The sequence below is a fragment of the Sciurus carolinensis genome, chromosome 4 (genome assembly GCF_902686445.1).
Source record: "Sciurus carolinensis chromosome 4, mSciCar1.2, whole genome shotgun sequence".
Lineage (NCBI taxonomy): Eukaryota > Metazoa > Chordata > Mammalia > Rodentia > Sciuridae > Sciurus > Sciurus carolinensis.
Genome location: NC_062216.1, coordinates 14,663,002 through 14,680,268, shown reverse-complemented (window position 1 = coordinate 14,680,268; position 17,267 = coordinate 14,663,002). Strand labels below are relative to the sequence as shown.

The 17,267-nt window shown below is 53.8% G+C and overlaps 1 protein-coding gene across 3 annotated transcripts in view; it reads right to left on the bottom strand.

Moving 5' to 3' along the window:
- Positions 1–17,267, bottom strand: part of Bin3 (bridging integrator 3) — a 40,695-nt gene that overhangs the window by 4,681 nt on the left and 18,747 nt on the right. The window contains exons 2-6 of one of the 3 annotated variants that reach the window (XM_047548010.1): positions 15,519–15,567; positions 10,618–10,658; positions 10,176–10,237; positions 5,120–5,256; positions 4,588–4,628 (exon numbers count right to left, since the gene is read on the bottom strand). In XM_047548010.1, the coding sequence (XP_047403966.1) occupies positions 4,588–4,628; positions 5,120–5,256; positions 10,176–10,237; positions 10,618–10,658; positions 15,519–15,567 (330 nt within the window). Of the gene's footprint in view, positions 1–4,587; positions 4,629–5,119; positions 5,257–7,849; positions 7,981–10,175; positions 10,238–10,558; positions 10,659–15,518; positions 15,568–17,267 lie in introns of those variants that run through there. The other 2 variants (XM_047548012.1, XM_047548011.1) reach the window with 2 other exon arrangements.

The window sequence follows — 17,267 nt, the reverse complement described above, 5'->3', positions numbered from 1 at the left end:
TTTCTAGAAGTGGAGAGAACACAGGGCAGTCCTCAAAGGCGAAGCCTGAGGTACAGTGGATGGTCCCCCTGCTGCTGGATGGTCCAGTCCTTCACACAAGGCACGGACCATGCCGGCCCGGAGCCCTGCCAGCCTGTCGAGTCTGGCCATGCACCCGAGACCTGATCACTCCGCTCACTCAGGGTGGAGCAGCAGTGGTGGTGACTTAGGACCAGAATTGGCTCCCCCTGAGGGACCCAGGGAGGGTGAAGAACAGAGGAAGAAGTTAGGGGCTGGGACCCCAACAGGCTGAGGTCAGCCTTTCACACACGCAGAGCTGAGACACTACAGTAAAGCACCATTTTCCAAATCTGCCTCTCAAAGGAACATGTTTGAGTTTGATATTTAAAAGCCTCAACAAATCAAAAGTACATAAGGGAAAAATAATAAAAACCTTTGCCAAAGAATGGAGAATACAAACTTGGTCAGGCTTTAAATGCCTCCGACTAAGCTGGAGACCGAGGGGGTGCATTATGGCTTATCCTCACAGGCAACCCTAAAACCAGTGCCTCTAATTTAGTGTCCATCATGGCAGACTTGCTTCCTAACTGAAAATGCTGAAGAGCAGACAGACCACCAGAATTTCTGACTCCTCAGCCACAAGCCCATATGCACGGGAATCAAGCCCTGACTTCTTTCTGCCCTGCTCTTTCATCCTCTCTGGGCTCCACCAGGAGGAGCTGACTCTTCTGGTCCTGCTCACAAACTCTGCTTCTTTACCCTGAGTGACCCGAGTCAGCAGGCCCCTCGGGTGCATGGCCAGATATTGACAGGCTGGCAGGGCAATATATGACTGACCGACTTGTCAGGCAGAGGAGGTTGGCCTATCCAACGCTGTGTAGACTGCAGATATGGGGACCCTCTCCACCAGGACTCACGGTGTCCCACAGAGTGCGTCTGAAGGCATGACACCATGGGGAGGAGCTGGTCTCCTTGCGCTGCCTAAGGCAGCTGCACAGTGGAGTTGCAGCTGCCAAGGCGGCCCTCTCCCTTCCTGGGCAGCTGAGCGGCGTGTGGCCCAAGGCAGCAGGTGTAGTTGGCCTGGGAAGTTACTGTGCTGTTCCCTCCCTTGCCCCAAGGGGAAAGGGGGCTCTCAGTAGCTGTCTGATCCTCTTTTTCTTTGGTGGCCCCAGTACCTGGGAGGTGCTGGGTGGTTGTGGAACAGGCCCAGGGCAAGAAGGCAGGCAGAAGGGGGAGATTTTCTCGCTGACCACAACCCCACCACCCAGGGCTCATCGCTCTGGAAAGGGCATCGTGAGGAAGAAAGCAATGTGCGTGAGGCACAAGATGGCTTGGCATCATGCAAGTTGGTCAGGGGTCCTGGACAGCTGCTGACCTAAGCAGCACCTGTACCTTAGTGCACTGTCCCCGCCCCTTTCCACAGCTGTCATCTCCAGGGCCACAATCAGCTCCAGCAGCAGTGCTCAGTGGAGGGACCCAGTCGGCCTCTGAAGAACACAGCAGCGGAAGCTCAGGGCAAGTGCAGAGCTGGGAGGGCAAGGTGGGCAGGGACCAGGGGACACAGCCTCGGGGACAGTAGTGTCAGGGAGGTTATGATGCCTACGGGTTAATCAAATATGGCTCTTCCTCAGCCTCTGGAATCAATATACCTGTCCCCTGCAGGTGAGGTGGCTGCCATGGGAGCCTGACTGGCGGGGCACCAGATGTCCCCCACAAGAGCTTCCATCTCCCACAGCAGCACCCCTCAAACCGAGAGGCCACACAGGCTCAGGCTGCTACTGATGGACTGCTAACAAATGACCACCTGGGTGGCTTTGGACTTGGGGTTGGGATTGCCTGGGGCAAAGGACAGATATCACAGCCTACCCTGAGGTGACTGAGAAAAGAGGAGGGCCCCTGTTCCTGCTCACTGAAGCCCCAGCTTCCCATTTCCTACATCTCAGCCATGGACGGACTGCCAGCCCACGCGGCGGGCAGCGAGTACCGCGGCACTGCACGACTTTCTTACGGTGGACCCCAATCCCCCCATGGGTGGATGGTTCCCTCCACCTTCAGGAGAGATCTCGGTGCCGGCAGGGAGGGTGAAGACACCAAAAGGCGGTCCCCTGCGTCCAGGCCCCTCTGTGGCATGCCCCTGGACCTGAAGAGGTACCCGAGGGCTTCCCCGGCAAGGACAGAGCTCCTCGACTGCAGGCACGCTCCAAGCCTACGTCTGTACTGGTTTGCCCTAAAGAAATAAGGCCAAGAAGTCTCTGCTCAGTCCCTGCTGTCCTTAGTCACTGGTGGTAAGAGATGGGGGACAGGAGTCCCTGGACCAGGCCCCAGGACACACTGTGCTCCCAAACCCCACTCAAGTCACACCTCCTCTGCCACTCAGCCCTGCCTCTCGGCTCCTCAGCAGCCTCTACTACCCTGAGGACCAGTGAAGCTCTTTCCAGAGGACCCAGCTCAGGCTGGTGGCAGTGGGTGGCACACCTTCCCACTCCGGGTAGCAGTCAGTACACCTGGGCTTGCCTTCTGGAGGCTCTAGAGCGCCTCAGGTCTGATTCACATTTACCCTGGAAGAAGGGACAACTGGCTGGGACCACCCCAGGTCCTCTCTGAAGTTCGACCCATGGTCTGTCCTCCTCTTGCCTTGCCTAAGCCTCTTCGCCAAGCTAGCTCTCTGGGGAGGTGGGGAGGCGAAGCGTGGGGTGAAGGGAGAGCGGGGAGGGAAGGAGGCCGGCTGGGAGGTGGGCTGGGAGCAGCCGGCCTGGTGGGGAATGCCTGCCATTCCTCATCTGTGCCCACGCAGCCGGGATCTTCCACCCACCAGGAAAGGGAAATTGAAAGCATCCCCGTCCGACATGTGAACGGGCCAGGACCAGGGATTAGAGGCTGAGCCCCCTGGGGGGCAGGCTGGGGGCGGCAGGGTGGCCATGTGGCCATGATCTTCATCAGAGGACAGGAAAGCTGCAGTTTCCTGTTTCCGGTGCTGGGGTCCCTGGGAGCTTCTCCTGGCAGAGGAAGCGAGTGGGGCGGAGGCAGCAGGCTGCAGTGGTTTCTGCGGTTGGGGAAGATCGCATGTCGGCTGCGGGCTGCAGGGAGCAGCCAGCCTGGGCAGCCAGGCAGGCCGGAGGGCTCATGCCCGGGTCAGAGGATCCGCTGCGGAGCCGGTGGCTGCCTCCTCTGCCACGCCCCCACCTTCCTGGCAGGTGGTGGGCTGTGTGTGTGGTGGGAAGCAGCCGGGGTTTCTCTCTGTTTGGCTGCAGGATCTGATTTCAAGGCCGCCTCGTTGGTTGTGAAATTGAAACAGGAGTCAAACCCCCAGCTCTCTGAGCTGGTGCCCCTGCCTGGCTGTGCCGGGCCTGGGTGCCTGTGGCTACCTTTGGGACCCCTGCAGCTCTCCACACGGGGGAGTCCTCTGTGGGCAGGGTCTGCTCTGTGCTCCTTTCACCCAGCTCTGAACCTCTGGCCTGTAGACCAGACCCAGAGTCACAAGGACTCAGGCTCGCCCTACACCCGGCTCCCCATGTGACCCCAAGACAGGGGGCGAGCTGTGACTGGGAGGCGGCAGGTGGTGAGCCCACTCTGGGGAGGTTGGGTGGCAGAAAGAGGCAGGAGGGGAAATCCCTTCATGCACACTCACTCAGCCTAGCTTCCCACTGCAGGCCTGGCTTAGGAAGGAGTGCTCGAGGGGCTGGAGGTATTTTTCCTAACCCCACCCCTTGGACCTGAACGGGGAAGGAACAGCTCAACACCCCCCAACACCAGGGGCTGGAGGATCAAAAACTGCTCTCTTCATCTCCCTCTGGGCCCTGATCCAGGCCTAATGATAATTAAGCAGGGCCTCATTACCCAGGGCCTGGCAAAGCGGCTGCCAGGGACCACCACAGACGAGGTAATAAAGTGCAGCTGCTGGGCTGGAGTGCAGGCCTTTCTAGGTCAAAGCCGAGTGGGAGAGGCCAGGAGAGGAAGGACTCGGAGCTTCAAGGCTTCGGCACGCCCCGCCCCGGGGGCCCAGGGAACAGGCCTGTCTGATCACTGACCAGGGCCTGCCAGACAAAGATGAGTCTCGTAGAAGAATTCCTGGTCCTCACAGGTCACGAGCAAGGGGACCTTCCCAGGCAGGACTCCGCTGCTGCGCCTTTCCCCATGTGCAGCCACCCCCACGTTTCCAAAGCGAGGGCTGCAGGCAGCTGCACTCCCACCCGGGCTGAGATGAAAGGCCTTGCTCATGTCCGCTGAGGGCTGGCCAGGATCTCTGTTGGCTGAATCCAGCCAGCCCTGGCCCCATGGGTCCCAACCGGAGCAAAGGGGAAAAGGGCCCAATGACCAATCGACCACCGGAGCAGTGTCCGGCGCCACGGGGAGACCAGCAATTCCCCGCTGCTTCGGAGCACGTCTGGCACTGGCATGCTCTGGAGCTGCGGGCAGTCTGCACCCCGGGAGACACAGAGCACGTGGCCGGAGCCCCTTCAAGCCTGTCTGTCTGTATAGGGCGCTGGGTACAGGCTACTAGATAGGCTCCTCAGTCCCCAAGTGGCCAGCTGACCTGCCTTTCTCTTAAGTGCCTTGAGGCCTGTGTCCCCAGATGACCTTACTCACTTTTTCAAGGGTTCAATCACCGTCTTTTGGATTTGGTTCACCTGTCAAAAGAAAAACCCGATGGCATCAAACTGGGGGAGTTAGTTAGACTCTTCCTAAAAAGGGAGGCTGCAAGTTCCTTGGAAGGCAGAGGTCTGTCATGCCCTCAAAAGCAAGGGCAGGAAGGGAATATGGAAGGAGAGGCAAGATGGCTCCCCCAACCTCTGTAGCTAGAAGAGGCAGAGAGGTCAACCAGGAGGCCCAAAGGCCAGGTCAAGTTCATCCTGTTAGTGCTGTTGCTAAGGCTCAAGCATTGCTCAGTGTGGAGGCCTGGGTGGGGCCTCAAGAGAGCTTCAGGGGCCCTGGGTGAGCAGACCTCATGGCCTCATGGTGAGGGGTGAACCTCACAGGAGCCATGGGAAGAGGGTGAAGCCCAATCTTGGAGAGGTGGGTGCAGGCCTGCAGCACACAGGCCTCAGAGACTGAGGGCCCAGGGGGAGCGGGCAGGGAGGAAGTGCTAGTGCTTGATGGCCAGAGACAAAGACCTAGTCACCTTTTCTTGGTTGAAGGCATCCATCCGCTTCATGGCCGTGTCCAAGGCTGTCACCATGTTCAAAAAGTCTTGGTCTTGCTCACAGAGGGGATTGGAGAGTAAATCCAGGGATATCTTCATGGCAGATTTCGACATGGCTGTAAGAAGTCAAAGAGAGGTGAACCTTTGAAGGAGCAGGTTAAGGTCTCCTCAGCGCTTCCTGCCTTCCCATGGCCCAGGGGCTTGCAACCCAAGGCCTCTACCCATGCCACAGCCATTAAAGCTACAAGGCACCACAGAGCCATGTGGCACTGGGGGTTGAACCCAGGGCCTTGGGCATGCGAGGCAAGTGCTCTACCACTGAGCTACTTTGAGACAGGGTCTGGCTAAGTTACCAAGTATGGTTTCAAACTTGTGATCCTTCTGCCTCAGTCTCCCCAGTAGCTGGGATTACAGCGTGTATTCCTGACTATCTAACACCACATCAAGGATTACTTCACAAAGCTTTATGGTTTACAATGACTTCATTTTCTGAACTCTAGGTTATAGTTGGTATTACTAGATCTTCTGGGTAGAAAGATGTAAAATACATATCTCTGGCTCCAGAGTTCTAATTCAATAAACTGGGGACCTGAGAATATGTATTTCATAAACCTCTCCAGATGGTGTGTCTGGGAAGCTCCCTTATGTACACAAGTAAAAGCATTCCAGTTTACACCTACTTCAGCACACCTGTACTGTAAAGGGACAAAGGGGAAACATTTCAGGCTTCGTGGACTGTATGGGCAGCTCAGAGACCTTTTGTTTGCTAAGGTTCTTGGTCCCATAGTTGTTTTCAGGTCTCAAATATTTGGAAACAAAATTCTCAAGAGGCAGGAAGATGGACTGGAAGGTGCCTGTCCATACCAGTTCCAGAGTGCATCTGGCCTCCTCAGGGGAGGAGACAAGATTTTGAATGCATTTTCTTTTATCTTTTTCTTCCTTCCTTCCTTCCTCCCTCTTTCCCTCCCTTCCTTCCCTTCCCCCCATTTCTTATTTTCTCTTTCTTTTTTGTATCAGGGATTGAACCCAGGGGTGCTTAACCACTGAGCCAAGTCCCAGCCCTTTTTTAAATTTTGAGACAGGTCTTGCTAAGTTGCTTGGGGGCTTGCCAAGTTCTCGAGTCTGGCCTCCAACCTGTGATCCTCTGCCTCAGCCTCCCAAGTTGCTGGGATTACAGACCTGTGCCACCAACCTGGTTTTCTTACTACTTGTATGTCACTGAATTTGACACTCAATTTTTTGTGTGTGTGGTGCTAGGAATCCAACCCAAGGCCTTGCGCATGCTAGGCAAGCATCTATCACTGGCTATACCCCAGCCCAAGACATTACCAGTTGTAAGACATACCATCACTGTATAAACTACTAAGAAAGAAAGAAAATGCTGCCAGTCGAACCAGAATACACCATCAAGTGTTATGGCACTTAGATTTCGGAGATGTTACACGTGAACAGTGTCTTAGCATTAATGAAGGAAGTCCATCTCCTAGCTGATTGACTCTGACCTTCCCTTCTGCCCCTCAGGAGCCAGGAACCCTAAGCCTAGTGCTGCCCCTGAGGAAGGGCCTGCTTCTCCACTGTGGGTTAGGAAGAACCCGAGTTCTGGGTAAGAGGGGTCCTGCCTGGCCCAGCCCCTCCACAAGGCATCCTGAGCACCACCTAGTTTCCTCTCGGATCTGGGAGAGGGCTGCATCACCTCGCAAAAGGGCCAAATAGGAGAGAAGACTGGAAATGTAAACTCTCCAGAAATGTTGAAACAACGGAGGAAGAAACACTTTAAAATCTGTGAAGTGACTTTGTAGGTTTAGGAACAAACATTATGCATAACTTGATTTGATTATGAAATGATCACATATGGCATAATTAAAAGATAATAAAAACCTGGATAAAACTGGAAATTTTCTGAAAAATATCTTCTACTAAATTTTTTTTTCATATTTGATTAAAAAAAAAAAAAAAGTCCAAAAGCTGGGGGAGGGGACACTTTCCCCATGCTTTCTCTTCCCCAGTGCCCACACCTCTGGTCCTGTGGGCAGTCAACGAACGGCACCTCCAAGCCCCAGGCTCAGGAGAACTGGGTCTTGAGTCCCCCAGGCACACAGCCCAGCGCTCAAGCCAAGCACGCCCGGTCCCCAGCCCCCACCCACATTCCTTTCTGCCTCTGCCTAGGTCCGGCGGGGCAGGGCAGCCAGCACAGCCTTAGGGGCTGGTGGGCTTTGAACCTTAGAGAAAAAGGGTCTTGGGTCCCTTTGGGTCTTCTGGAATGTAGGATCTAAAGATCCCTCAGAGACTGATCACTCAGAAAGTCTTTCAACTGTTCTGAAAGAAAGAGCATCGTTTTTAGAACAATAGCTGGGGATTTTAGATCCCGTCTGGGGAGCTCAGGAGATTCTGAAGTCAGGCAAGGTGTAATTCAGTTCCTCTCAAGTGTCAGGGTCACTAGCTCTTTCAGCGTGTCCCTGGTCTGGCTGCACCAGTGTCACCTGGACATGTGTCAGAGATACATCTCTGGGCCTCACCCAGACCGGATGAATCAGAGATCTGGGGGTGGGCCTGAGCCACCAATGATCCTGCTGCCCCAACACGGGAGACTCTGGCTGTGGCTGTGAGGCTGCAGCCGTGTGCCCAGTGCTCAGTGAGGAAGAGCCTCCTCTGCCCACACTCTGCTGCCCACTCAGGGGCCAGTGGCCCTCAGCTCTAGGAGCCACCTACCTAATCCTAAGCTCTCCATAGCCAGACTCGTTTTCATGGATCCCCGATGTTCTACTTGGTTCCAGAGCAACCATTACGCAAACAAGCCTTCACTCCACTTGTGCTGACAGTGCGGCTGAGGAGGAAGGGGAGGAAGCGACAGGTCACAGTGCCTCCCCTGCTGGAAGGCAGTGCCGATCAATAAAGGCAAATGCCATCCAAGTAATGCAGACCCGGAACACACAGAACAGGTACACCCCAAGTCCAGCCCTGGACTTAGAGACGTGAGGGAACAGCAGTGAGGAGCAGGCCACGTTCAGACCAGCCCGCGTCGTTAGGACTGGCAACGGCATGAGGCTCTGGGGCCTGACCAAAGGGGCTGGCCCTCTGGGCACAGGCTTTGCTGGTGGCTCCCAAGGAAGGCATATTTCCTTCTGATCAGCTTTTCAAAGTGCCCTTTACAGAAAAGATATATGTTTACATAAGTAAATGGCTGTAGTCTTAATATCTGGGAAGAAAATGGGAGAAAAATCCAAATTGTTGCCCATATTAGGGACCTTCCACTGAAAACCAAGTAGGACCAGGTGGTCTCCCAATGCCACCGTCAGCTGCCCAGCACCCTGTGCCTTCTGGATGACCTCTGGAGACCCTGATTCTGCCCCATTTGGACTTGGCTCATGAGGTAGCCATGCCAATTCTGAGATGAGCCAGGGTTCTAGTGAGGACTCTGCCATTTCTAGCTAAGAGGGGGCACAGGAAAAAGTGAGATGGCGACAGAGTCAAGCAAGAAAGGGGTAGGCTTTTCTGTCCTGAGACAAGGGACTGAACTAAATTGTTTATTCCCTAAAATGGACATCTCACATTCCCCACCAATGTCACGTTTAGAAGAGAAAATGTGGGTGAAATTTCTAGGAGAACTGTCCCAGAGCTTCGCAGCCATCAGAGAGCATTATTATGGGGGTGGTACAGCCAAATTCCACCACAGCCTCTCCAGAGCATTTGGGTCAGTGCACGCAGCCTCTGAGCAAAGCCTGCTCCCTGCTCAGGGCCTTGGCACTTGCTGGCCTCTGCCAGCAAGCACTCTTTCCTGTTATTCCTGCATGGAGATTCCCTTGCCCCTTCAGTGCTGTGTGTGAGGGATGCCTCCTCACGAAGGCCTCCCCTGAGCACCCATCGCTCTCCAGTCCCTTATTCTTCCTCGTACTACTCACTGTTGAACGGCATTACGACATATATGCATTGACTTCTCGTGTCTTCTGTCCTTGAAGGGAAGTTCCTGTTGAATTCCTAGCTCTAGGGCATGTATCTGGCACAAGCAGTTTCTCAGCCAGCGTTTATCAAGTGAGAGAAGGTGGCGAATCTGGGTCTAACCTAAGTCTCTCTCAGATCCTGTTCTAAAGTGATATGCACTTTCCACCCTGCCTCTAGAACCTGGAGAAGGACCCACCAAGGTCCACCCAGTCATGGAGTCTGGCTGTTACTGCCGTTGACACTGCTGCTGACTCTTCCTGAGAGGCCACCACATGCTAGTGCTGCTCTCAGTGCTTTTCACTAACCAATGGATTCATTGCCACATCAGCCAGAGAGGTCAGGACCTGTAGCACCTGTGTTTGCTGGACTGGGGAACTGAGGCACAATGCGTTAGGCCGTGGTCCAAAGTGACTGGGCAGTGCTGAAGTTAGTGGTGGACTGTTAGTCAAGTGCAGGGTTTTTTGGGGTGGGACAGTAAGGGAGAAGCTCTCCATTGCTCCAGTTGCTTGCTGGCTCCCTGGGGACATGGCCTGTGGACACAGTCTCCTGACAATGCCTGATTTCAGAGCTGCCTTTGTCTTGGAGTTCCTGGGCCTAGCTTTTCCTCATCAAATAAGACCTCTTCAGCCAAGACACCCCCCAAGGCCTTGGCCATTTCCTGGCACCTGCTGGCCCCCACTCACCACAGACCTTTCAGTGCCCTTCATAATGACAAATTTATCCTGAGGTATTTCTGGCTCTATACTTTAACCAACTCTGTTTAAATGCACAACAGCTTCAGTTCCTGTCACCACAGGAAAGCCGGGAACTCTTGTTTCTGTGAGGAGGGAAGGCACTGCCGAGCTGGTGGCCCAGATGCTGAGAGGCTACTGCTACAAGCTTCTGCTGGCTGAGGTTCCATCCCAGCTGGATTCCAGGAGAGCCTTGTGCTCACACCACTGCTAGAGCAGGGCAGTAGGAAGTGGTGCTCTGACCTCAGGTCACTTCTCAGGGACACTACTTGGTGTTCTCTGGATGTGGTGACTTATGAGTCATCCCTGAGGGAGGAGGGTGCCCCCTCCCCACCAACCACGCCAGGCATGCGCGGGGGACCTACCCAGGTCGGCATCGGTGCTCTTCTTCATGTCCTTCTGCAGCCTCTTGGTCTGCTCCTCCAGCCTGCAAGGCAGGGGCAGGCCTGGGTGCTAGGCCGCTCGGTACTCAGGGCCCTCCTCCACCCCAGTGAAGCCCAAGCCTGTCCTCTAGACTGCCCACCAGGGAGGAGGGACCTCTCCATGGGACTCTTCCCCCAGCCTACATGCTCTGCAGGAGGCCAAGCCCCCCAAGGCTACTAGTGAATGACCCTCCTATAGCCATCTGCTGGGGGAGAATGGGCAGCCTGGTGACCTGAACTGGCCTCAGCTTCCAGGTGCTGACAGGGCTGATGCGTGGCCCACTGACTGGGCCAGGAGGAGATGAGGCGGGGCCGGGGAGTGAGACCTGGCAGGAGGAGCGTGCGCTTCCCCAGCACCCGCCTCATCCTGGGGTTTGACACTCACTGCTGGAGTTTTCCATACTCCCTTTCAAAGTCTCTCTCCACCTGTAACGAAAGAGATAACTCAATCAACAGAGAAATGACAACACAATGGAAAAAATCTCCCAGCCTGAGACACTCCACACCCTCCCCCGTCTGCAGAAAACAACGCAGTCCAATTCGTGCAAGCTCCAGCAGATCCTCAACGACACAGTATCCCCTGTGTTCCCAAATTAATGAAGTGTTTGACTTGGGGAGAAGGCCTCCCCTCCCAGAGGGGCCAGCCAGGCAAGTCACAGCGGATTATGGCTCTGCTCTGCCACCCTGGAGTGAAGTGCCAGGCTGGGTGCCCTCGCCTCACTCCAACTCTGGTGGCAGTCAAGGTGCTCTGGAGTGTGACTGAAACCCACCTGGGGAGGCAGCAGGGTATGGAGGAAGAGGCAGGCCTGCCGTTCAGGAGTGGCCTTGCCTCATAGCAGCCTGGAGGCTTTGCAGGTGGCTGTCCCTTTCAGTCTTGGTTTCCCTGCTGGCCCTCCTGCCTGCAACTGGGTCTGGGGCAGGTCAGGAAGTCCATGGATATGACTGCAGGTGGCAAATTTGTTCTGGGAGCAGGGAAGGGGCCCTGCTGCAGTTTAGAGGAATGAGCAGAGACAGATAAGATATGAGCTCTGACACTAGCTGTGGAGCCTTGAAAGTATTTCCTCACATTTCAGAGCCTCACTTTTTTTCTGGTGAAAGGGTAACTTCAGTTAGTCAGTTGGGTAAACCCAAGGGGCTCACAAAGCTGAGCTGGTACTGCAGTTTCCATAGCTGGTTTGAGGCTTTAGAAGGCAGTATGAACAGGGCACACAGCCAGGTGGCTGGCCTCCCATGGCGCTGAGTGTGAGTGTCCAGAGTGTCCATGGGCGATGGGAGCAGCCTGGGGAGGCAGCCTGGACTGCCTTCTCTTCAGCAGAAAGGAGAAGCAGCCCAAAGCACGTAAGCAATGGCAGCCAGGTAAACCCTGGCTACGGCTGAGCATGAAGCCCTGTGCTGGGTGCTAGGACAGTGTCGTGGCTCCTGCTCGACCTCAGAGGATGTGTCTTTACAAGTCAAAGGCAGTTATTCCCAAAGGGATAACTAAGCATTTCTTGGTCGAGCTTTCCCAGAGATCTATAGCACAGAGTAGGTGCTTGCTCAGGGAGGAGCCCTGTGCCAAGCCTTTGGCTCCCGGTCCTCTTTTGCAATCCCCTGAGCGTGCTGGTGTGTGTGGGATGTCAGAGAACACCTGGTCTCCCTGGCTGGGGGTTGCTTGAACTTGCAGAGAAAGGGACCTCAGGTTTCCAACTAGGTGGGATCATTCAGGGTTGATGAAACTCGAGATCTCACACTGGAAACTGAGTGAGGGTGAACGAAGCGGGACATGACCCTTCTGCCTAATGCTGCTGGCAGCCCATGAGGAGTCCATGACATTCTGCTTGTCCACTTCCAGGAGCCAGATGCAGGCTGTGTTTGTGGCTCACTGGCCCCAGATCTATCCACAGGGGAAAGACTCACTGGGGACAGCACCATTCCCAACCCCTTAGATAATGGCTAAGGGAATAAAGGGACACATTGGAGCCACATTCCAAGGTATGTGGCTTCTGAGGGAAAGAGCCAAGCAGAAAAGATCTGAACATCTTTGAATGCTTGATTGATGCCTTTGCCAAAACGGCCACTGGAGCCCAGTCAACAATGTGAGTGTAAACACATGTGCAAGGACCGTCAGGGGACCAGTTGGGTTGGGCCAGGCCGGCCAGGTTAGTGCAGGGAGAATCAAGCCCCAGACAACTGCCCTCGGCTGCTCCCTGCATTCTCTGGGGCTCAGGGTGCAAGGGAGGGGCTGCGCTGCTTGCTGCTCTCTGCTGGTCTAGGCCAGGCCCTGGTGTACAGCAGGAACTCGGAATATGTCAAATGAACGAACAGGCTGTTTCCCCAAAACCTGAATTCAGGGGCTGGGGAGACAGCTCAGTTGGTAGAGTGCTTGCCTTGTAAGCACAAGGCCCTGGGTTCGATCCCCAACACCCCCCCCCAAAAAAAAAAAAAAAAAAAAAAACCTGAATTCACAGGGAAGTGAAAAAGGAGGCCACAAGGCAGGGCAGTGCTCCAGGGCCAAGCTAAGGTGCGTCACATCAGAGCTGAGGCAGAGGAAGCACTCCAAGAGCCCCTTTTCAAGGGATGCTTTGGGTGGACAGCCACCTCCTCTTCAGTACGCTCCAAGATGAAGGGGGATGAGGGAGGCGAAGGTCCCTCTGCTCAGCATGGGAAATCTTCCTCAACTGGAGAGGCTCAATGTGGCTACTCAATCTTGCCCTAACTTCGCAGGGCACCTTCCTAGCTGGGAATCTTGGTGTGCACTTTCCGTGGTGCATAAGACTGGGGTAAACCTTGTTGCACAGGACCATAGACAGCAAAGCTTCAAAGAGCTGTCCCGCTCCTGGGGGAGGTGGGGAGATGTGGCTTTTCTCCACGTCAGGATGCCCATCAATTTATGGGGTCTGGGGGGCCAGAGGGAACTAAGCAGAAGGTTAGGATGGGGGGGTAGGGGAGCTTTTGTTCCTCTGCCTCAGTGCCAATGGTCAGCCCCTGCAGAGAACATGCCATTCCAGCCAAAGCCTCGACAATGGTGGAATGTGCATTAATAACCTGGGCAAAGGAGAGCAGCAGAGCAAAGACACAAAGCTTTCTTTGTGGCTGACAATTGAGTGCCTTGAGCCAAAAACCTCCTGAAACTCCCTGAAGATAACATGAGCATTTCTTCCCATGACAGGGGTGCCATGACTTCCAATAACCCGGGCGGCCACATCTGCTCCCCTCCCTGAGAGTGCCTGGGCAGGAATACCAGGGTGCGTCACTGCCGTCCGGGGGCTGCTGCCAGAGACGCTGAGACAACTGCACAGACCAGGCCTGCTCTGGGGGCTGCAGGAGGTAGGGAAACACGACTCTGAGAGGCAGGGTCTTGCTACATATACTTCAGTGCCCGGGGGAGTTGAGGAGAACGGGCTAAGCAAGCAAGCAAACAACTCCACCCCAGGCCCGAACTTGGTTTTGACTCCTTGTAGATCAAAGGCCCCGCCCACGGCCCTGCGGCTGCTTGGACAGTCCTTGATGGCTTATGGAAGCAGTCAAATCTGTGGGCTTCCGGTAACATCATGTATTTCACTGAAGGCTGGTGGCAGCCCAGACACTGGGCTAAATGCCTTGCATCTTGCATGCACTGCCTGTGTCACACTGATATGATAGCATGACATGGGTCCTACTGTCACCCTCATCTCACACGAGAATGCTTAGGTCTAGAGAGGCCAAGGAATATGCTCAAGAGCATAGACACCACATGACAGAACCGGGCTGGAAATAGGCTGCAAATCAAACCTGGCTTCTTCCCACTCCCCTGTCTATGTGGGGGAGCTGAAGCCGTGAACCGGAGGCCAATCCCATCTCAAGTGAGTTGGCCACAGGGAAGAGGGAAGCCACGTGTGCATCTGCTTTTCCCTGGCAGTCCTTGCTACCTCTCAGAGCAAAGGACTCAAGACTGTTCTGTCTACAGACTCTGGCGAACAAGTTGAAAGTACAGTTTAGCCGTTGCCTTTTTAGTGGAGAACAAAGGCCACTGCGATGAAGATTAGGGTGTTGGGAGGGTTTTTTGTTTGTCTCTTTGTTTTTGGTAGTGAGCGATGGGAATAAAAGACCCTTCTCAAAACCACTTCCCTTTAGGATCTGCCATGGATTAAACTCTAGAGGCTCAAAGCCACACCTTCCCACTTCCTGTAGCTGGCTGGAGTCCGGCATTTGCACGCCCAGATTCTCTGGGTTTCAGCTGGAGGCTTCCACAGATGGTCAGCCCCTGCACGAGAGGCAGTGGAGCCTATCAGTGACCTGCTTCTGCATGAGGCAGGAGAGGGCTCTTTTAGCTCAGGTCCAGCTCCTTCCAAGTGACCTCACTTTGAATTTCCCAAAGATGGTGCCATTGGTCAGATGTGTACTGAACTTCCTGCCAGACTAAAGCAGTAGCTTTCCTGTAGTCCTGACAGCTGAACTGAAGAAGAAGTCAATAAGACAAGGAGGAGTGTCAAGGGATGGGATGAAAGAGATGGTCTACTGTGTGGACGGTATAAAACTTTCTGAAGTTATTGAGAGAGGGGGCTCTACAGTTATGATCACTCAGGTTAAAACCAAGGACCATGTTCAAATTTGTGGAAGAGGGGTTGAAGAGGTTATTCTGAACTAGAATTCCCAAACCTCAAAGACTTTCATTGAGAGAAGCAGCACTGAATGGAGGCTCAGACCTGAGTCCTAACTTCAGTTCTGCCAGTAGGGCCTTTTCATACCTTAGAAAGTCACTATGACTGTCTGAGCTTTGTTTTTCTCACCAGGAAAAATCAGGAAGATGAACTACATGAACTGTGTGGGTTTCCAGCTAAAACCAAGGTTCTGTGAACTAAGGTTCTCCTCTCCTATTCTGGAAATAAAACAGGGCTAAATCCTGTGGGCTCACAGTGGGTAGGAGTCAGTCATCCCCTTCTGCTGGTGACTCTGGATCATGGGAGAGAACATGTTTGGCCGGGCAAAAAAAGGGATGTGGGTCACACGAAGTTACTTGACCTTGTACATAGTGAAGGTAGTTGGAAATAAAGGTCTGGGCCATATCTTGGGTATGGGGGGTCTGTGTTCCAGGGTCCTCTTAGGAAAGACTACTCAGATGCAGAGTCTTCTCCATAACTTTGTAAAGATCCCCAATGTCCTGGAATAGGAGGCCCTAGTCTATAAGAGGTTCTAGATCAACATGACTGACAGTAAGGCCTAGGTGGCTATATTCCCAGCTCAAGATGTGCTGAGTCAAGCTCTGGTTCTATGCAGAGGCCATGTGAGATAGAACTGAGTCTCAGAGTGAAAGACTAGGTTACTCACTGTTTTGGGAACAATCTGTTTCTTGGGCTGCCCGATCTTGAAAGGAATCCTGGAAGAGACAGAGACAGGGATACACTGAGCAATGGGGACGGATGTGGCTGAAAGAATAGATGCAGCATGGGCCCTTCTGCCCCACGAGGGTGAGGAGTGGCTGAAGTCACTACCTGGTACTTGTACCCCAAGCCCTGGAGGGCACAGAACCATCAGTACCCAGGGTCTTGTTCTAGGAAACAGATCCTCCCATCCAGTATCCCAAGCAGGTTTTTGGGCACCACCTCCTTCCTGCCCCAGAGCATGTCCTGTGAATGGTCTGTCACTTAAATATACTGCAAAATGAGGGCAGGAAAGGGACATGGCCCCAGGTCACAATCACTACAAACCTTGTGTCTTCAGGAGCTACAAAATTAGACATTAGTAATAGCTAACGTTCTTGGAGACATGTCTTTTAAAAAAGCCCACAAAAATCACTTATTACCTGTACTAGGTGCCTCACTGCTTCTCTATAGGGGGATGAACTGTGGGTCTGCAGGCTTCTTGGGAAACGGAGAAAAAATGACAAATTACATGGCCATTGATGCCTGGTTGGGCTGGGTTAATTACCTGGGAAAACTGACAAAAATCTAAATTCAGCTAGCTTGGAGAAGCTGGGTCCAACCTGAGTCTTCCCGGCACTTGCTAAGAAGCTCCGCCCCTCCGAGTCCCACTTTAACCTGGAAGAAGTCTGGCCTAGTGGGAGGAAGATCATGAGGCTAGGGCTTGAGAGCCTGGCCTCCACCTCCCTGAGCAGGCTGTCATTTGGCAGCTAACTGCTACACTGAGACTGACTTTCCTCCTCTGTAAAGTGAGTGAAGTAAACTAGAAATTTTAGGCATTTCCTCCAGACACTGAAAATTCTGATTCTTTTGAGCCTGTGAAGAGAACTGTGGCCAGGCTGGAAACTCAACACAAGACAAGCCAGTGGTGTCAGAAGTGGTGACAGGTGCCACTGCCTCACCTGTCGACAGGTAGGAGGTGAGGGAGCCCCTGGGAGCAGCTGGAAGGGGCGGAAGCTGGTTTCTCCCACGGCTCTCCTCGAAGCTCTGGGCACAGGTAGAAGCTCTGCATCCTACCTTTCACTCACGCCCCCTTCTCCCAGAGCCTGCTTCCATTTAGCCCAAACTGACCAACACTGTTGCTAAACCCAACAGTATAATTAACTACCGATAATAACCCCAGACAACAAGCGGGCTGAGGGGATGGGCAGCCTGAGTCACAGAGGTTTAAATTTAATTTCTGGAGGACATCCTGTTTATTGTTAACCCAGCCCCATAATTTGGAAGTGTTAACCCTTTGGGGGCTGACTGGTTCACATGGCTTCTGTAAACTAATCATCTCCAGCTATGCAATTACCAGAAGGGAAAGGTAAGCTATGGAAGCTAGAGAAGAAAAAATGAGATTGCTGTTTCCCTTTCTCAGACCCAAAGAGAAAAGGTTCAAGGTAAGATGAGTCCTCTCTGCAGGCCCCTGATTTCTTTCCCCACAATTCTGGGACTGGAGTTGATGGATGGTGAACAGCTGCCCTCAAGGGCCATTTTGGAGACAGTGCAAATGAGGTCCTGGTGGCCTTGTAAAAGGATCACTCCTGTTCTGTGGGAGGCCTGCTGCAGTGTACAGAGTTCTAACCAGGAGGCAGAAAACCTGGTCTCTGCCTCACTGGCTTTGTGATTTCAACAAATCACAGTCTCTCTGGAGCCATTTCTTCAACTAAGA